Genomic DNA, 21,070 nt, shown 5'->3' with positions numbered 1-21,070 from the left:
AGTTTGAACAGTGTAATAAGATTCCAAGTTGGCAATAGAGAAACCCAAAACTAGAGGACACGCGTTAAAATCGGTCACTAGGTACAGAATTTTCCAGCTTCACGTCTTTGTACGGATGACTTGTCCTCTCTCCCTATATAACTAACTTTAACCTCCTCTCTCTTTGCTCTCTTCTCTCTAGGTTTCTCATTTCACTCTTCTCTCTGTGTATAAATTTTTTTTTTGTCAAATGAAGTCCTTTAGCTTTAGGGTTCATGATATGAGGAATTTGAAGCTAAGAACAAGAAGAACAAGAGACTAATAAAAGAATATTACATATCTATTAAGGGGGTTTTCCGGATTTTAGTTTTCGAAAATTATTATTAAGAAAAAAGAGAAAAGATGGAAACGATGTTGAAAAACACCATTCATTCGCCCGAAGAACTCCCTATTGTGAGTATTCATTCTCTTGCTCTTCTTGCCTCTCTATTTTTTCTATTATGTTTCTTTTTGTTGTTTTTGTTCCGATAATCTTTTCTTCTTCCAACATTTAAGAGATTCGAATGTGAATTTTCATTATTGTGTTTTGGGTTTGCTTTCAAATCATTAAAATGAGTATGTCCAACTTTTGATTATAATAATAATTGTTTTTTCTTGCTCGTGCATTCTTCTTCTAATAGTAGAAGTAATCGGTCAATCGTAGGTAAAATTAATCAATTAATTTCCATTATTAAGATAAATTTAAGAAATTTATGCTCAAATTAAATTTTGATGATTATAGAAATTTCAACTTTTTAAACTTGTTTGATAAGCATTCTAATTTAATCCTTTTTTGCAGTTATCATTAGGTAATCATCCGATAAGATTTTCTTATAAAGTGTGAAAAAATAAACACCTATAGATATTATAAGTTGTCAATTTATTTTCTACTTCGGTTGTTAGTTTCTTTTCACTAAATCATATCATGAATTTCTTTTAATTGCAGTAGCTATACATTAGGGCTCTAAAAATCCTTACATCTATATAGGTTAGCTCAAAATGATTATTTATTTCTCTGAAAAAAACAAATATGATTATACTCTGTCCTAATACGTATTTGTCAAAAATATCGGTGAAGTTAAAATTTATTAACGAAAATCTAAACCTCTTTTTTTGGTTAACTTTGTACTTAAAAAAGTGACACGTCTTAAGCACATTACCCCTAAGGTAAGATGTCGTATCCATATATTCTGTATTAAGTAGCTTTTTTAGTTTATTTATAAACTCACATATTTCGTAAATCTTATTTTTGAAATGATTATGTAAATATATATAGATATATATTTATATAATAAGTGGATAAATTGTGGATATTATCATATGTAACATATGTGTTATATATGGTTTAAAGGCTATGGAGAACTCCTACCAAAAGAAACAAGTAAAAGTTTATTATTTATTCAATTTAGTATATTAAATGTGAGAAAATGTTTTTTATTGATATATATTTCGAATTAATATAGCTTGCTCAATATAAAAATCAATTGCCCTGAGTTTTTTAATTTGATCTTTTAATTTATAGAAATTTTTAGTATCAAATTTTTAGTTAAATTTGTCTTATTTTCATCTAATATTGTTTTAAGTAATTTGAAATTGTTAATAGTGTCAATCTAATGAACTGCCTATACTTTGTATTTTTCAGGAAAATATTTCAAGCCCAATAAATGCTCAAATGTTTGAGTTTTATGATTATGATTTATTCCCCGAAAACTTACAAAATTCAGAAGTATCTTCAAGTTCTAATTGTTGCTACGACGACAATTCTTCTTACACTACAAATCTTTCATTTGCATCCCTCAATTATGAAGTACCAGGAAACTACCGCAGTAATAATAGCAACGACAACAACAACATTTGTAACAACGATAGTGCCAATAACAATGAGAATTATCATATTGATGATACTATAGATAATAATCTTGCATCAATAATTTTCGATTCTCAAGAGGAAAACAAAAATAATAATAATGCCAATAATATCATGTCCTCGGTAAATTTCTATTCACACCCCACATTTCCTATTCCTCAATTCATTACCCCCCAAGATAAGCAATTTGACATTTCATCATTACATCAACATATTCCATTAACCGATGTTGTAAATGGGTTTTCACCGGGCTCTCCTGAACCCGTTGGCCCGTTTACAGGAACCGATATTGAGCCACCATTATCATCGTCTTTAATATTTGAAGATAATTGTCTTTCTTCTTTACCTTCTTATGTAAATTTAGATCCATCTTCACCTTCTTGTTCATTCTTTGATCCTTCTGGTGGATCATTTATGCCCACAAACTTTGATTCTTCACTATCCGGTGACGGGTTGAGTAATTTTGCGGGTGTCGTTCACATGGGATCAGAATTACAACCACATGATTTGGAGTTTGAAGGAGATAGTAGTGCTTTTTATGTTCCGGATCCACAGATTTTCACCTCCACCGATATACAGGTATAAAAGCTGAGTTCACCCAAACATTTTTTTTTCTTGTTCGTTTTACTTGTTTAATTGAGCTGATTGCCCCCTTTAGCATTTTGGGGTATTATATTACATGACTTGTTAGATTAAAGGGTTCTATTTGGCCTCACTTTTCGACCAATTCACTATTTAGCCCCCCATATTGAGGAATTCAGCTTTTAGACTTTTAGAATTCCTTTTTGGCCCCTTTAACTAACAATTTTTTTTAACTCTAAAGCTAACTTTTTTGTTAGCTCACTAACACCAATTATCCAAGGCCATATGTGCACATCAAACTCTAAGTCAAATCATCATTTCAGATAAAAATAGTTTAACGTTCAGAGTAATAAAGTGGATGGATATCTAATATATAGAATAGAACGTTACTAGTTTTTTAAAATGAAATAAATATTTGAAACAAACTCAGTAAATAAAACATCAAATTATCAAGTTGATAGTATTTCATCAAAAAAAAAAAGTTGTTAGTAAAAAAAATACGTATAATATCTCTAGATTCTTATCTTTGATTCTTTTTTTCGATTAAAGGCCAAATAATGAAAATGAAAGTTTAATAGTATCACATGCTTCCTGGGACACTTTTGGTTAATTTGGAATTAGTAGGTTGTGGTAAATATCCTTACTTCAATCATGGAATACAAAAGAATAATTTATCATGTCTAATTTTCTAAATATTCATATTTGATTATTCACTAGTTAGTGCCCCATTAACCCAATCAATTTTTTAACCATCACTGTATAGAACCAAAGAAAATTCTTTTTGTTCATGACTTTAGTCAATATAAGTCAATGTTGACGGGAACTTAGTCAATTGGTACTTTTGGAGCCCAAAGTTTGTAAATATGAGACAAAAAAGTACGATCTTGATACCACATATATAGACATCTGGACATGTAAACCTCTCACATGAATGGTGGGTTGGCAGGCTGGGATGTACATATGCAGATGGGTTGTCGTCTGTTCACTTAGTTTTTTTTTGGTACATATATAAAGATAAGTACAATGTTATGTTTTTAACCAGTATAACTTTTGACTTATGTTTTTCAATCTTGTTTTTTTGTCCTTGCGAAAAAATAAGTCTATTAGTAATGAAAGCCAACAACTAGTAAATAGGGGTGGGATTAGTACTACTCCATTAGTATCAGAGATCACAACATTGGAAGAATCTACTTATAAAGTTGGAAGACTCTCAGTTGAAGAAAGGAAAGAGAAGATCCACAGATACATGAAGAAGAGAAATCAAAGAAATTTCAGTAAGAAAATCAAGGTTTCTCTCTCACTCTCTCCCCCCCTACATATATATCACAAGTTAATTTCTTATAATAATGTGTATAAGTTATATGCAGTATGCATGTCGAAAAACCCTAGCAGACAGTCGACCTCGTGTTAGAGGAAGGTTCGCGAAGAACGATGAATTCGGAGAGATAGTGAGACCAAGTTGCAGCAATCTTGAAGATGAAGATGATGAAGTAATTAAGGTTTACTTTCCCCCCTTTAGTTTTATATTCTCAAAGTTCCTAAACATTTTAACAAACACAATTCTATGCAAATTCATCACAATCCGCATGCTGCATGCAAACCCTAATTTGGACTATTTTTTTCTATAATTTTGTTTATAGGTAGTAGGAAAAGTGGAAGAAGAAACAGTTGATTCTTCAGATATATTTGCTCATATAAGTGGAGTAAATTCCTTTAAATGCAACTACCCTCTCCAGTCCTGGATCTAAATCTAAAGTTTGATGAAGATGAACTTCAAAGCAAGCTACCAATAGTGCTTGAGGGAAAGTTTGTTTACAATTTTGCATGGTACCCCAAATTTTATTCTTATTTGCTAAATGATCACAATGTTTGAGCTTTGTGTCATACAATAAAAACTCAATAAAGGGTGAATTATTGTTGTTATTTTTGGTTGTATATTAGAGAGAATAATTTGTATAAAAGTAAACAAATAAAGAGTGGAGAATTGGTTGAGTATTTCTTTGGTTTCCCGTTTCTCTTCTTCATTTTGTTTCTAAAGATGGAGGAGAGAGAGGTGATGACTGGTTAACGGACATTTGATGGTAACTGAAAAAGGAGGTCTTCTGGGTATTTTTGATAAAGTAGTGAATTACGCGGGAAGCTGGTCATAAAGTAGGGGGCCTTTCGGGAAATAACCTCCTTTTTTTTTTTTTTGCTTCCATCCTCTTCTTCTTCCTTCTCCAAACAAGAAGGTGTCCCACAACTTGCAACACGGCATAGCTAGGAATGCAGAACCGAAACCATCCATGGAGTCTGCTGCCCTAAATTTTCATTCAATCTGTTAAGGAAAGTGAATCAACATCTAATTAGATGATTAAGTTAATTAGATGTATATAATCGAGCTTAGTTAGAGTAGGTTAGTTATAAGAGAAGTTAGTTGTTAGAAAGTTAGTTAAGACTAAAAGTTAGTTATGAAACCAAATTGTTAGTTTCATAACAACTAACAACCTTTTTCTGTTTCTCTCTCTCTCTTCAGATTCTCTATATATATCTCAATGTAAATTGGATTAAACTCAATGAATAAAATCAATTTTCATCTTTTACTTTTCTCTTTCTGCTTCAAATTCTAACATGGTATCTGAGCCTTCTTCGATTTCCTCTTTTTTTTTCGAAATTCAAGCTTGATCTTCTTCTTTTTCCTTTTTCAGATTGTTTTTTTTTTTTTTATTCTTCTTCAATTTTACTTTAATGGCGAATGGTTCTTCTTCTTCTTCTCCAAATTATTCATCATCTTCTTCTTCCTTCCATCTTCCATCTCCTTCTACTGTTAATCAATATGTTTCCAACAAATTGACATCTACTAATTACATTTTTTGGAAATCTCAATTTCTTCCTCTTTTACGTTCTTATGATGTTCTTCAAATTGTTGATGGATCTTCAATTTGCCCTGATAAGTTCATTCGAAATCATCCTACTGATCATCCTTCTCTTAATCCTGAATATACGAATTGGATCAAGCAAGATCAAATGATTCTCAGTTGGCTTCTTGCCTCTTTAACAGAAGAAACTCATAGTCAAGTTCTTGATCTCACAACATCTCATGATGTCTGGACTGAGCTAGAAAGATCTTATTCTTCTCACTCGAAAGCTCGAGTTTCTAATTTGAAATCTGATCTTCAAAACCTCAAAAAAGATAATGAGACATATTTCCCTGAGATTCACAACACTTATTCATCTGCTCCACCACATTCTTCCTCAACTACTTGGAATCCTGATTCAGGAGCTACTCATCATGTTACATCAGATATGACCAATCTAGGAGTTCAATCAGAATTCAAAGGCAAAGGTCATGTTAAAATTGGTAATGGCACAGGTTTGTCTATCTCTCATACTGGTTCTACTATTGCCTCTTTTGATTCAAATTCCTTTTTCCTTCATAATATTTTACATGTTCCTTCTATTACTAAGAACCTCTTATCTGTTCATAAGTTTGCTAAAGACAATAATTGTTATTTTCAATTCTTTCCTGACTTTTTCAATATCAAGGACCTTCAAACTAACAAGAGCTTCTTCATGGTCCATGTGAGGATGGTCTATACACTGTTCAACTCCAATCTCTTCCTTCTGATGCTCAAAGCTCTGTGTTTTCTACTTCATTATCTTCTGATTGGCACTCAAGATTGGGACACCCTGCCTTTCGAATAATGAAACACATCATTCAGGCAAATAATCTACCTTTCTCCTCTCTTGTTCCATTTATTTGTGATTCTTGTCAAATGGCTAAGAGCCATTCTCTTTCTCATAAGTCAAGTGTATCTTCTGTATCCTCTCCATTAGAATTAATACACTCTGATGTATGGGGACCTGCCTCATCTACTTCTTTTAATGGATATAGATATTATGTTACCTTTTTAGACACTTTTACCAGATATACTTGGATTTTTCCCATTTTACATAAGTCAGATGTTTACTCCACATTTCTTCTTTTCAAATCTCATGTTGAGACATTATTCTCTCTTAAAATCAAATGTTTGCAATCTGATTGGGGTAGTGAGTTTCGAAACGTATCCAAATACCTTGAAGCAAATGATATTGGCCATCGAAACCGGTCTGGCCTTATTAGCTCATGCTAATCTTCCATTAACTTTTTGGGATTTTGCATTTGAGACTGCTGTCTATCTCATTAATCGACTCCCAACTCCCATCCTTACTCCTCTAGAAGCCTTATTCCATATCAAACCTGACTATCATTATCTTAAAATCTTTGGGTGTGCTTGTTATCCTTATCTCAGACCTTATCACAACCACAAACTTGATTTCAGAAGCTCATTACATATCTTTCTTGGCTACAGTCCTAAACACAAAGGATATAGGTGTCTCAATCCTCACAATAATCAGATTATCATCTCTTCTAATGTTGTCTTTGATGAGTCCAATTTCCCTTTTTTAGCTTCTTCTATTCCTACCACCTCTTCTTCTGCTCCTATGCCTTTCTCTCCTCCTCCTATTCCTTCCTTTCCCTCTTCTACTGCTCCTTCTCTTCCATCCCTTCCTCCTGCTCCTATTCCTTCTTCTATTATTCCTTCTACTTATGAGCCTCCTCCTTCTTCCATTGTTCCTCCTCCTTCTTCCATTGTTCCTCCTCCTTCTTCCATTGTTCCTCCTCCTTCTTCCATTGTTCCTCACTCTTCTTCAATTGTCCCTTCTTCTGTTCTTAACTCTCATCCTATGACAACCAGAGCCAAAGTGGGAATTCGAAAACCCAAAGTATATACTACTTCTCTCTTTACTTCTGACCCCACTCCATCTACTTTTCTTCAAGCTTCTAAAGATTCAAAGTGGAGACTTGCTATGTCTGAGGAGATCAATGCTCTAATTCAGAATGGTACTTGGGATTTGATCCCCTATTCTCCAAATATGAATGTTATTGGTTGTAAATGGGTTTTTCGTATTAAGAAAAATGCTGATGGCTCCATTTCTAGATACAAGGCACGATTGGTGGCTAAAGGATTCAATCAAGTTGAAGGCCTTGATTATGAAGAGACCTTTAGTCCAGTTATTAAGCCTGTCTCTATTCGAATTATACTCTCTCTTGCTGTCTCAAAGGGCTGGGTTCTTAGGCAACTTGATATTAAGAATGCTTTTCTTAATGGTTTTCTCAAAGAAGAGGTTTTCATGAGCCAGCCTCCTGGCTTTATTGATTCAGATAATCCAACCCATGTTTGTAAGCTCCAGAGATCTCTTTATGGTCTCAAGCAAGCTCCTAGAGCTTGGTTTGATAGATTGAGCACATTCCTCTTAAGCATAGGTTTTCTAGCCTCTCAGACTGATACATCTCTGTTTTATAACATTACTTCCTCCTCAATCATCTATATACTAATCTATGTTGATGATATAATCATCACTGGTAGTGATTCTTCTCTGGTTCAGTCCATCATTGCTACTCTCTCTCAAGAATTTGCTATTACTGATCTGGGTACTCTCAATTATTTTCTTGGTATTGAGGTTTCTTCCACTACAGATGGTCTGCTTCTCTCTCAAAAGCAATACATTTCTAATTTTCTTCTCAAAACTAAGATGCATGAGGCTAAGCATGTTTCCACACCTATAGCTACTTCTGCTACACTTCGAAAAGATGAGGGTGAACCCTTAAGTGATTCTGATATCACCTTATATAGAAGCACTGTTGGTGCTCTTCAATATGCTACCATTACACGACCAGATATTTCTTTTGCTGTGAACAAAGTTTGTCAATTTCTCAAACTCCCTACTGATGATCATTGGTGTGCAGTCAAACGCATCCTCAGATATCTCAAACACACTATTGATTACACTTTCAATATTCATAAGTCTTCTCTCACTCTAAATGGGTTCTCTGATTGTGATCTTCAAGCCTATTCTGATGCAGATTGGGCTGGTTGCCCAGATGATAGGAAGTCTACTGGAGGAATCTTAATTTTTATGGGTTCTAATCTTATATCTTGGTGTTCTAAGAAGCAAGGCACAGTGGCTCGTTCAAGCACAGAAGCTGAGTATAAGGCCCTAGCAGATGCCACTTCTGAACTTCTTTGGATTCAGTCTCTCTTCTCTAAATTGCAAATTCAATCGAATTCATCCCCAATTTTATGGTGTGATAATCTGGGAGCTACTTACTTGACAACTAATCCCATCTTCCATTGTCGTATGAAGCATGTAGAGATTGCCTATCACTTTGTTCGAGATATGGTTAAACAACAAAAGCTTCATGTTAGACATATTTCGACTCATGATCAAGTGGCTGACATTCTCACCAAACCTCTCTCTATTTCTCGATTTTGCTCTCTTCGATCCAAACTCAACATCTCTCCACCCATGTTGAGTTTGCAGGGGGCTGTTAAGGAAAGTGAATCAACATCTAATTAGATGATTAAGTTAATTAGATGTATATAATCGAGCTTAGTTAGAGTAGGTTAGTTATAAGAGAAGTTAGTTGTTAGAAAGTTAGTTAAGACTAAAAGTTAGTTATGAAACCAAATTGTTAGTTTCATAACAACTAACAACCTTTTTCTGTTTCTCTCTCTCTTCAGATTCTCTATATATATCTCAATGTAAATTGGATTAAACTCAATGAATAAAATCAATTTTCATCTTTTACTTTTCTCTTTTTGCTTCAAATTCTAACACAATCACAATTACAACACAAAACTCTTTAAATCAACCAATGTGTTCTTTTGTATTAAGCCAAAACGCTTCTTTTCTTTGTGGTGGTGGCACTGAAAAACACTTGTAACTCACTCCCATTCTTCAAGCCTTAACTCTAGAAGAACTACTTAAACTTGGTAAATTTAACCCTTTCATCTCCAATCTCTTCCCGTCACATCAAAATAAGTTCAGGGAAGAGGGTTTGAAAGGTGGTTGTAAGTTCGAGTATACCCATTTATACTTTTTCTTTTTGTTTCAGTTAATCATACATACTGCCCTAATTTACTTACCCAATCGTTTCAATTTTGTTTACTTTTACAAGGTTTTTTTTTCTTTTTAGATTTATGTATTGATTTTCCTTGTTGATATGTGATCCTTTGTACTGGAGTTGAGGAATTTTAATGAGGTTCATTCTTATTCGGATTTTTGAGTCAACAGTCCAAAATCTGGGGGGTAAACCCAAAAAAAATCCACTCTTGCCAAAAAATTAGTTGCAGGTCCAAATGTCAGTTTTTTTTTATTCCCCTCTTGCCCTTGGACGGGATATGCTGACGTTTTTCTGGAAAAAAAAAACTGAATGGTAAATAAAATAATTTACCAGTACACGAAAAATTCAAAGTTTCAAAATTTTTTGAAAATTTGAAACGAAATTTCAAATTCCCGCCCAGCAAATCATCTCTTCCCGGTAAATAAAATAATTTCCCGTACACAAAAAATTCCAATTTTCAAATTTTTTTGAAATTTTCAAACGAAATCTTTTTTTCGAAATTTTGAAATTTTCAAACGAAATTTCAAATTTTTTTGAAAATTTTAAATTCCCGCCCAACAAAAGTGTCTAGTACAGAAAAAAAATTCAGTAAATAAAATAATTTCCCGGTCACAAATTTTTTTTTCGAAGTTTTGAAATTTTCAGAAAAAAAATCGTTTCCCGAGAATTTTCGATGGCTTGAACGGTAAATACTTTATTTTCTAAGGACCCTTTACGTAATTTTGACCCCCAAACTGACACATTGGACCTCCCTTTCATTTTTAGGCAACTTTGGGTGGGATTTTCATTGTGGGCCCCTTTTTGGACCAATGGCCCAACCCCTCTTCTTATTCTGCAATGATTGAGTAATAGAAGCTCAACTCAAAGAAGGAAGACGAAGTTAAAGAAGATTTTTTTTATCAGAGATTGTCAGTCGGCGACATTTATGTATTGATTTTCATTGTTGATATCTGATCCTTTGGGAGTTGAGGAATTTTAATTAGGTTTTTTCTTATTCTGCAATTGCAATGATTGAGTAATAGAAACTGAAATAAGTAAGACGAAGTTAAATAAGATTTATTTATCAGAGATAGTCCGTCAGGGACATTTTTTCACGATAGATGAATTTTCAAAACAAATTCTTTCGTATTATCATAAGTTTCTAAAGGATCGGAGATAACTTTTTAACTAGACTTTTAAAATATCCTATATAATACTATGAATTTTTGAATTTGAGAGTCCCATTGGAGATAGCCTTGATCATATTTGCTTAAGAAAATTACATATACTAAATACAACTTTATACCCTTCGATCACATACGGGAAGGAAATATGATTGTGTGGTGGAAGAGCTCAAAGAAATTCTAGCCTCATTTTTTTTATGCTTATGGTAATTGTTTTGATTCTGATTTGATGGCGGTTGTGAAGATAGAAATTCGGTAATGGTAATGATGGGTAGTGGATGTGCAGTGGTGGAGGTGTGGTAAAAGAGTCAACCAAAGTAATAAAAATAAATACAATTTAAGACTAGCAAAATGGATGCAGGGATAAGAGGGCTTCCCAACACAAATTATGGCCAAAGTGCCTAGTCAAAATTTGGACCAAGAAGTAATTAGTACTTTTAGTTTACTCCAATATCTTTATCTCGGATTGCCAAATTTTCGGTTGTAATATGAATTAACTCAAAAAATAACTCACTCAAGAAATAACCACGTAACAAGATGAACTACATATATGAAGTTAAACATTGAAATAATAACTCACTTAAGAAATAAGCACATAACAAGATGAACTATATATATGAAGTTAAACATGAAATAGAAAATGCTCATGTCCCATCAATGAGTTATGTGTTCATGAGTTTTTCATGTACTAATAGTGAATACCAATAGTACTTATCACATTTCATTTCTTGACAACTCAACAAGTTCAATCACCTCTCTTAGTTCCCACCAAAATAGAAAGGTCTAAAACTCTCAAAATTAAGAGTAAAAGAAAAATAATAATTATATCATCGTCAACCATGACCAAAGATTTTTCCCAATTTTCACCATCTACATGTTTTCATGTACCAAAATCGGCACTTTAATTTGTTAAAGCCACTCCATGTTGATCTGATCTTGGCACATAATACGAGACAATTTTACATATTACAGAAATTGTTTTTCGTAGTTTGAGTACCAAAAGTGTAAGTGGTAATGAAATGATCAGAATTGTCGATTGCTTTCACTCTTTAAGTGTAATTGCTTCTTGTATGTATGAGAACTTCGTGAAAGAGATTATGTGTTACGACTACCAACCACTTACCCCAAATTAGCTCGGGCTCTAACAAGTAACACTTTTTGCGAATCATAATTTATTATCTAAAATAGATTTCACAGTTTGTTTCGAAAATAGATTTTACTCGCTTCACCAGAGCACCAGCCCTGAAATAATAACCCCTTATAAGACTAGTCTTAAAATGGTTTGTTGGGTTGCAAATTGAGTAAGACATCGACCTATGTTCAAGGTAGTTTGAGAAGTCCTAAATTTAAACCCAATCTTCTAATCTTAGATTATTTCTAGGCGAAACTTGCTATATATATATATACATAGGGGCGGAGTCAGGATTTGAACTCAGACAATGCTAACTTAAAATTACAAAGTTTGAACTTTACCGTCAAAATATATAGTATTTACTACCTAAATTTAAAAGCACTTTTGATACAAACTTTTGTATTATACCCCTTAAGATATCGATATTTTCAAATTTTAAATTTCAAAGTACATGAGTGCAAAAAATAATAAAATGTAGGAAATGCTGTTCATCATAGAATAAAAATGTCTGCTTTTGAGTTGTATTTAATTTTTTTTTTTAAGAAGACCATCAACCTATGTCCAATTTTCTCCTGATATAAAGAAGAAAAAGCTAGGAAAAATACCTTTGAAGAAAAGAAAATATTGACTAATGAAACACGGTTTCAGGGATCATTTTAAAACATTAGACAAATACAGAAAGCAAGCAAAACTCTGAATAAGTCAAAAATTGGGGGCCAAACACAATAAATCTAAAAAGAATAGAGACAAAGTAGCAGAAAGATTTTTAGTAAGCTTGAGTGAAGAAGTGGAACCTGAGTCTTGCACAAGAATAAGTGAATAACCATCACTACTCCTGCCACAAGGCCAAAGGCCATTTCCTTATAGTATAATGTTAGAGAAATCAACTACAGTACCCAGGTATAGTACAACTTTTTAACATAATAGGGGGCTATATTGTTTTTTTTTTTTTTTTTTTTTTTTTTTTTTATGTTGAACTGCCTATATTGTGTTCTAATATAATTTTTTTAAACGCAGTGTGATTCTTACAACTGAAGGTTAAGTTAAAAGGGTTATTATTCATAGATTCAACCTTTAAGTACCCAGGTATAGAACTCGAAACTAGTCATTGATACCTGAGTTCGTTAAAGCCTACGACTACTCAAAATTTGAAAGCGGGCTCAATCAGACTGATCTGATGAAATCAACAGGTCGGGTTCGGATGTTGAAGTGCTACTTAACATCCTGCTCGAATCTGACCCATTTGTATTTGTCCGACATAAGTCACTTAATAATGTCCTATATTTACCCGATAATACCTATGTAAATCGTGTGTTTGTATATATGTATGTGTAACATATAATATTATACATTACTACATATAGGTCTGGTGGTGGACCGTGGATGTGATGGTTGTTTGGTGGCGGTGACCCGTAAAAAGACCTATAAAATAGATTAATAAATTCTTAGATATTAAAAATACTCTGATATTGAAAACTCGAAACCCAATGGCGCGATAATCCAATAAACCTGGAAGGTTAGACGAATTTTGGACACTTAGATTTTTAAAATCACTTGCTCAATTAAGCCCGAGAGAGTGAATGGACACGAAGTTTCAAAGCCCGACAAGGTGACCCGTTGAATGTTACAACCCGTGGACACCAGTTTCAGACCAATTCCCACCCTTAGAGCATCTCCAATGGCACACTCAATCTCTAACACTTAGAGCGCCACATAGACTTTTTGAAGTTTTTGTTAAAAAATCATCTCCAATGGAATACTTTATTAGACACTCTAATATGAGGTGGACACATTTATTATAAAGTGTCTAGAGAGAGAAACTCTAAAATGAGAGTGTCTACTTGAGACTCTCTAAGTGTTACTTTTAAATTTCAACCAATAGAAAATCTTGCTTTTCAACTACTTTTTATCTATTGAATTGAGGAAGGACATGTTTATTAAGTATAGACACTTTAGAGATCTCCACTGGAGACCAACAAAAATTAGAGTGTCTGTATATTGACATTTAGGAAAGAGAATCTCTATTGGTCCTTGACAACTAGGACTTTTAGAGTGTTTATTAGAGTGTCCCATTGGAGATGCTCTTAGGTCTAGTGAAGGGGTTTCCAGACTTTTCTATCTAATTATAAATTCTTCTTGTAAATAACAAATAATTAATTCATTCACCTAACTAACTAATATTACTAATTCCAACGTGATCAAGTTAAAAAGTGAAAGAATTTATGATTTACAATCTTCTATATAATAAAACTGAATGGAAAAATACTAATCAGAACAAACACCTTTTTTAATAAATGATATTGTCTAGAAGTCCTTTCCAAAATTTAAAATATAGTCCTTCTTAGAAATAAAATAACCTATTTAAAAAAAATAATCGTGCCTTGTTCAGAAATAAAATAATAAATTTAAGAAAAAAAACAAACAAAAATAATTGCAGGCTTAAAAAAAAGTAAATTGAAATCTCTCTCAATAAAACAACTAATATAAAAAAAACAATAAGTAGAATACCAAAAAGTTAGGGTATCCAAAATATAGCAATAATAAATATGGAAAGTCGGGTGGCATGTTTGGAGAGAGTTCCTGGAGCAATATATTTTTTTGAGAAATCGACTACGATCTACGTTGTCGTTACAAGACATTGATACATCATGAAGATGTGACAAGCTCGATAACTGCCTAAGTTCAACTATTAATATAAGAGGCCTAAAACCCAACAACATGAAAGAGACCTAAAGCCCGACAAATTTATTACATTATTTACACCTTTAATAACTCAAGTTCAATTAATCATGTATTCCATCCTCCGTGAGGATCGAATCTGAGACCTCCAGGATTTTGGAGTTTATGTCAATGTTATGGGCGCCTATAGAAGCACTGAGTTAAAATTTCGTCAATTTTGATTGATACAACTGTTTGTGCCCTAAAACACAAGATATACACTAATATCTATTAAGGTACATATTTGTTGATATCTTTATGATTTCTAAAATATATTTTTTTCACATCATCATTAAGTTTCTAATAAAATTGGAAATAGCTTTTAAAAAAGAAATATCTAATTCCACACCAGTAAATTTTAGAATTTGATAGTCCCATTAGAGATACCCTTAATCATATATAATCAAGAAAATTATTTTTACAACTTTATATCATTTATTACATATGGTAAAGAAAATATTGATTCAGAAAATCCAAATTCTACACCTGGAGCCAGTAAACTTCGGGAAATGACCCAAGTTTGGTTATGTCTCCACTAAGTTTTAATCATAATATGTGGATAGATAAAATTTAAAAAAGAAAAATAAATACTTATTTCTCTAAATTTTGTCCGGCCACATATTCTGACCGCCGACTTAGATACTGAACAAGATTGTACCTTATGTTTGTCCCAGACATCGGAGTTCCTTAATGGTGAGGGTGTGGGGCCCGGTATCAGAACAACTCTAACACAAGGCGATTGAGTCCCAAAATTCAAATTTTGTGCCTGAATCCCTTAGGTCCAACTCGGGGTGCTTGGGAGTGAGGTAAGGCTCAACTCCAAACAAGCCCTCAGTCGACTGTTAATGTAGAGTCGACTAAAGGCTTCTCCGCATAATATTTTTCCAATTGAAAAAAATGGGTTTTTTTTGGACTAAACCCATTGTAAATTTCTGCACTCGAGAGCAGGGAAGGACTCTGAACGGTCGCTCCACCTGTAATCCAAAAAAAAATGCCTACGTTACAAACTGGCGCACGTTAGTTTCAACCAATCGTTATAACCACGTCCCCGGCGTCACCCAACAATTTTCTCTCTCTGCTTCTTCGGAATACTTCACTACCACTTTCTCTCTCTAAAACTCTTCTCTCCTCTTCCAATATTTCCTTATTTGTCTTGCCCTAATTTCCTCCTTTACTCTTTCATTCTCTGCTACAAGTTCCAGTTTTTTCAAGGTATAATAGTTGTTTTTTTATTGGAAACTCTTTCTCTCTCTAAAATTATCTCAGATTCTCAGTCATCACCTGTGTTTCTGTTATTGGTTTTGATATTATTTTGTCTTTTGATGATGAATGCTTGATTTTTTGTTCATATATGTATAATCAATGTCACTTGGAATCTATTTGCTAGTTTGCATGTCTTAGTAAAAAAAAAAATTTGTCCGCAAGTACTTTTGATTTGGTTTTGGATTGTATATATGATGATGATAGTCCTTTTGTTGCTATTGTATATTTTGTTCGGATTTGAAACTAGGGTTTAGGGTTTTAGGGCATTTAAAAAATGTTGTAGTTTGAGCATAAGATTGTGATTTTTTTTAACTTTCTTGCATTTTGTTATAATGGAGAACAAATGAAACTTAGAAAAGTAATAGTGAATCTAAACAATCACGTAAAGCACAAGAGATTTTCGTGGTTCAGTTGGTGAAACCTAGTATATGGCGAGCGATGGCCGCGTGATGCTTTTCACTACGTATGAAGAACAAATTTTTAGTATTTGTAGGTCAGTGAATACAGAGCAATCTGCCTCCAAGGCTATCTCTCAAAAACGAAAAACAGGATACACCCCTTACATTCAATATGAAATTAAATTTTGCTTCTTAGTTTTTGTTGTCGTAATCTTGGTTGAAAGAAGTCACATTTCTCGTCGTAGTATGCCTGATAATCTTTGTTTGGCTGTTATCCTTTATAGATTAGGAGCGATTAGGAGCAATGACGCATCACCCAAGAGTTTTACAAGCTCTCCGTGCAATGAGAGAAGGTCTGGGATTTCCAGAGGAAACAACAACATTAGTTCTGAAGAATTTACTGCGGGTTTATAGGAACAATTGGGAACTCATAGAAGACGAAAACTACATTGTACTCATTGACGCTATATTGGAGTACGAAAAAGAGAAGGTATGACATATGTAAATATTAATTTGGGTAAATTTACTTCTATTGTTTTTACTAGAGCTCACCATTTCTTTAATTTTGGTGGTTTACTTTATTAGGAGGAACACAAAAAGCGAAAGGATTCGGAGTTGCAGGAGGAATCTGGCCCTCCTCTGAAAAGGTCATGTATGAAACATCAGGACGAAGCTTCACCTTCATCACGTAATGTCAGCTCATTACGTGGAGAAACACGGATTAAAACTGAATCAGGCTCTGTTTCAACTCAGAGGTCAAACAAGATGGAAATTATTAAATCGACTAAAACTTTTAGCCGCCAGGCAAGAGCAGATGTATACTGCCTTAAGGACAGTGATGATGAATCCGACTGTGTCTCACCCGTGATACAACTCAAAGACAAAGGCAAGAAGCTTCTTACTCCTGAAATCTCTTCGAGAGATTTAGTCCCCTCAAAGAGATCAAATGGTATCCGTATTAAGGAGTCAAACCTGGACACTGGACCTGATCTTTCGACTAAGGAGAAGCGTTCTGAAATCCATCGACATGATGCTCTGATTAAGCCCAAGCGTGAACATCAAACTGCTGACCCTCATTTTGAAGCTCCTATTTCTGTGTGCTATCCAGATGACACGTTTTCCATCAAATCTGAAGGTAATTCTCTTTGTTTTTCTTAGTAAACCCCATATTGTCGGTAGTTCCTTATTCTTTGATTGCATTACGGTGTAAGAGCATGGTATTTATATCCTAGTAGCAAAGGTCCTAGCAATTAAGTAAGCTAGTGTGATATCCTTTTCTAGATAGTAGCCGTTAAGGATCTGGGGAACTTATCAAATTTAATGAAGTAAATGGCAGTATCGCCTTTTGCGTTCAGGAAGATTCTTTATTCCTTAGTTCAGTAACTTGTTTAGAATAGTGGGACCTTTTGTATTGCTTCGAGCATCCAACAATTACTTATTTATTATGCCTTCAACTTGCTAAGTAAATTGAGTGGGTTGGGTGATCTTTGGTCTTTGATATGTCACTCGAATATATGATTCTGATTTTTTATATTAATGTCAAAAGCTCTGTTCTCCTTTTTGGAGCTTGTTCTTTCTAGTATACGAGTCATGTTGTTCTTGATGCTGGATATCCACTTTGTATTATGTTTTCTTGTGCTCCTACACACAGTATATACATTGAGACATTTTACATGCATTTACATATATTTATATGTTTGGGTGGGGTCTTTGGTTATTACTGCTTCATGTGCTTGTCCAATTCAAAGTTTGGGTTTAGCAAAAGTTTGCCCATGTTTGGCCCAAGGCTCGAGTCTCTGTCGTCCCGATTGACCCGTACCATCTCTATTATAAAACCGTTTCAGGGTTTCCTTCTAGATGTATATTTTTGTGCTTTGGCCATGCCCCCCATATGTGGACATTTCATAGATAACTTGCTCACTTGAGTACGAAAGCGTTTATACAATAAATTAAAATCACTTCCCATTTTGCCATGTTGTTTAAAGCATTTTACCAGAACCATCTGCTCTGCATGAAATCCTGTATTCAGCTACTTCAGACATTGTGACAGTGAGATATAATTTTCAACAACTAACTAGTTATTTTACTGACCTTCGACATCAAGTGGCACTTGCTCCACGTGAAATGAAGAGGGATATAATTTAGTTTGAGTCTGTGATTGGTAAATAGACTTATAGACCTTCTCCATTCACAATCTGTTTTACACGTGGACCTGGAGTTTCAGAAATTCTTCAGAAGGAAAAAAATTGTCTTATACAATAGATATACGCCATATCTTTAATATTTGATTTGCAATGACATTGCATGGTAAATCAAATTGATGTTTTTAAATTTCTGTCTTTTGGTCCATCTTCAATGTATAAAGACGATTAATGCTTCTACAGGTAGACCAGACGAATTGGCGTTGGTCTTATACCAAAATGGCCGATATAAAGGTGATGATACTTCAAAAACAGGGTATAAGTCTGCAGACATTCCAGAGTCATCTGCAGCTAATTTTGAGATTGCTTCATCAGAAATGGGAGAAGTTAAAGTTTTTCTGAGCTATAATTCTGCCCTTGGACGGGCAGACTGCCGTATGCCGAGACTGGATGCAGTGCTTAAAATGGTGGAAAACAAATATCGCAAGCTATACAAAATAAGTGAGCCCAAATTTTCTGTAGTGAAGCTGATCCAAGAATTGTGCGACTGTTTTTTGGAAGTTGGAAAGAATTCTGCACATAATAAGGACAAAGGACATAAAAATGTAACAGTCTCTAGATCAAGACCAGTGCATGACAAAGAAGACATCACAAAAGGTGAAGAAAGAGTTAAAATTCCATTTACTAATGATATATCTGGTGATCCTTACCCTCCTTCATTTCACTACATACCACAAAACAGAGTATACCAGAATGGTTATATCAACTTTCCACTTGCTCGTATTGGGGACGAAAACTGTTGCACAAATTGCTATGGTGATTGTCTATCTTCATCAATACCTTGTGCATGTGCACGTGAAACTGGAGGTGAGTTTGCCTATACACCAGAAGGCTTGGTCCAGAAGAAGTTTCTAGATGAAAGTATTTCGATGAGTCGTGATTCTGAAAACCATAGCCTTTTTTACTGCAAAGACTGCCCGCTTGAACGGTCTAAAAATGAGTATTCTCCTGAGAAGTGCAAGGGGCACTTGGTGAGGAAGTTCATCAAGGAATGTTGGAGCAAGTGCGGTTGCCATAGAAATTGTGGCAATCGAGTGGTACAGAGAGGCATCACCCGAAGCTTGCAGGTTAGACTTTGTTTCGTATGCCTTATTCCTTTTTCTTCTTCGTAAGTGAAATTGATATTCACTAAGTTTCACGTTTTAGGTTTTCTTGACACCCGAAGGGAAGGGGTGGGGCCTCCGTACCCTCGAGGACTTACCAAGAGGCGCTTTTGTTTGTGAATATGTGGGGGAAATATTAACCAACACCGAACTATATGAGCGAAATTTGCGGAGTACTGGTAATGAGCAACATACATATCCAGTGCTACTAGATGCCGATTGGGGCTCTGAAGGTGTTTTAAAGGACGAAGAGGCCCTCTGTTTAGATGCAACATTTTATGGAAATGTGGCAAGGTTTATAAATCACAGGTAGTTGTTACGACTTCGAATATCTTATATGTGTATCTGCTTATAGATTCTGCACATGCACATATACATTTTGTTGCCTTGTTTGATAAGCATATGTTTGGTTTTGACCTTATTGCTCCCATCTTCTTATTGATGTAGGTGCTTTGATGGCAATTTGGTCGCCATTCCAGTGGAAATTGAAACCCCGGACCACCACTACTACCATGTAAGGAAGTTATTGAACTTCAATGTACTCTTTGTTTTATACTTTTCTAGAACTAACTTAGAATATTTGCAGATAGCCTTTTTTACATCAAGAAAAGTAGATTCTTTGGAAGAACTCACGTGGGTAAGTAGCTTTTGAATTATATACCACTCGTTTTATAGAATAACGAAAGGTCTAAAGCTTTGAAGCAACATTATCATCACACTGTCAAGTACTTTGGCCTAAGTTGCTTGATTTTATCACCTCATTTTTACCGGGATTTTCATTTGACGTGCTTATACTTAATTGCAGGATTACATGATTGATTTTGATGATCATGAACACCCTATCAAGGCATTTCGATGTCGCTGTGGAAGCAAAGGCTGCCGAGATATATCACGCAGAGAGAGTTAGTATACAGTACAATCTCTATTAAGTTATACCCAAAAGAATAATGTTTCCAATTTTCTTATAAACTTTCCCACTTAGTACACAATTCCCATAAGCCCTACCAAATACACTGATGACCAATTCACAGTGAACTTATTTAGACGATGGCGCTCAGTTTGAACCACAACTAACGTAGCAAATAGACTGCAACCACAGAGAACTTGATTCATACATATATTTGTCCGATGGGTTGTTTGGATGAGTAAAACTGAACTTCTATCGGGCTATAAACAACAATGTTTGAGGATTAAAGCAACAATCTGCAAACTACTCTTTCTATATTTCTTCTGCTAACAGTGACCGTTTTGGCACAGGAAATAAACAAAGGTCATCATATATTTTGTGACATGACTCTGAAAGTTGTAGCCGGAGCGACAAAATTCTTGCGTGATTTCTCCAAGTTTGGCTCAGATACTGTACAGACAATGAAAGCTGGAAAACAGAGATACTAAAGAGAGATTTTGAGGAGACATACTGGTAGGCTCCTAATGGATTTAGGTAGTAGCTCAGGTACAGGGGGAAATGACAGTACAAAGAAATACTAGGATCAAATTTTTTGACCATATCAATCACATAGATTTTCGGGTTAAATATTTTTGTCTGGTGTTATAGATATGTTTATAACTTTTAGTTGTACTGGTTGGTTCATTACCTCATTATAGTTGATGACTTTTGTGAGCTGAAAAATGTACTATGGAAACAACAATTTTGGGTAAATGAAATGCTAACTATTGACTGGCCTTATGTCTCAATG

General features: G+C 34.3%; 2 protein-coding genes across 3 annotated transcripts; both read left to right on the top strand.

Moving 5' to 3' along the window:
* Positions 1–79: 79 nt before the first annotated feature.
* On the top strand, positions 80–4,470 carry LOC147555344 (uncharacterized). Its single transcript, XM_086664235.1, has 5 exons — positions 80–432; positions 1,661–2,464; positions 3,567–3,755; positions 3,835–3,966; positions 4,108–4,470. The coding sequence occupies exons 1-5, from the start codon at positions 382–384 to the stop codon at positions 4,213–4,215; spliced, it is 1,284 nt and encodes a 427-aa protein (XP_086520361.1). The 5' UTR covers positions 80–381; the 3' UTR covers positions 4,216–4,470.
* Positions 4,471–15,329: 10,859 nt separating this feature from the next.
* LOC147555343 (putative inactive histone-lysine N-methyltransferase SUVR2) lies at positions 15,330–21,060 on the top strand. 2 transcript variants are annotated; one of them, XM_086663577.1, is made up of 9 exons: positions 15,330–15,620; positions 16,354–16,559; positions 16,655–17,204; positions 18,454–19,337; positions 19,417–19,682; positions 19,821–19,887; positions 19,960–20,010; positions 20,179–20,275; positions 20,631–21,060. In XM_086663577.1, exons 2-9 carry the CDS (start codon positions 16,374–16,376, stop codon positions 20,660–20,662), a joined length of 2,133 nt encoding a protein of 710 aa, XP_086519703.1. In that variant the 5' UTR covers positions 15,330–15,620; positions 16,354–16,373; the 3' UTR covers positions 20,663–21,060. The 2 variants fall into 2 exon arrangements, with proteins under 2 accessions (XP_086519703.1, XP_086519704.1); XM_086663578.1 differs by having other exon boundaries at positions 15,472–15,631.
* Positions 21,061–21,070: the final 10 nt, after the last annotated feature.

Source organism: Eschscholzia californica, unplaced genomic scaffold (assembly GCF_041429995.1).
Source record: "Eschscholzia californica isolate CP2 unplaced genomic scaffold, dmEscCali1.0.p SCAF_2, whole genome shotgun sequence".
Classification (NCBI taxonomy): Eukaryota; Viridiplantae; Streptophyta; class Magnoliopsida; order Ranunculales; family Papaveraceae; genus Eschscholzia; species Eschscholzia californica.
Note: the sequence above shows the minus strand (reverse complement) of the source record. Positions and strands in the feature narration are given on the sequence as shown.

Coding starts and splice junctions, on each gene's coding strand:
- LOC147555344 (XM_086664235.1), top strand. CDS start 382: ATGGAAACGATGTTGAAAAACACCATTCATTCGCCCGAAGAACTCCCT. Junction 2,465..3,566: donor TCACCTCCACCGATATACAG/GTATAAAAGCTG, acceptor CGAAAAAATAAG/TCTATTAGTAATGAAAGCCA. Junction 3,967..4,107: donor AAGATGATGAAGTAATTAAG/GTTTACTTTCCC, acceptor TTTTGTTTATAG/GTAGTAGGAAAAGTGGAAGA.
- LOC147555343 (XM_086663577.1), top strand. CDS start 16,374: ATGACGCATCACCCAAGAGTTTTACAAGCTCTCCGTGCAATGAGAGAA. Junction 17,205..18,453: donor GTTTTCCATCAAATCTGAAG/GTAATTCTCTTT, acceptor ATGCTTCTACAG/GTAGACCAGACGAATTGGCG. Junction 19,683..19,820: donor GCAAGGTTTATAAATCACAG/GTAGTTGTTACG, acceptor TTATTGATGTAG/GTGCTTTGATGGCAATTTGG.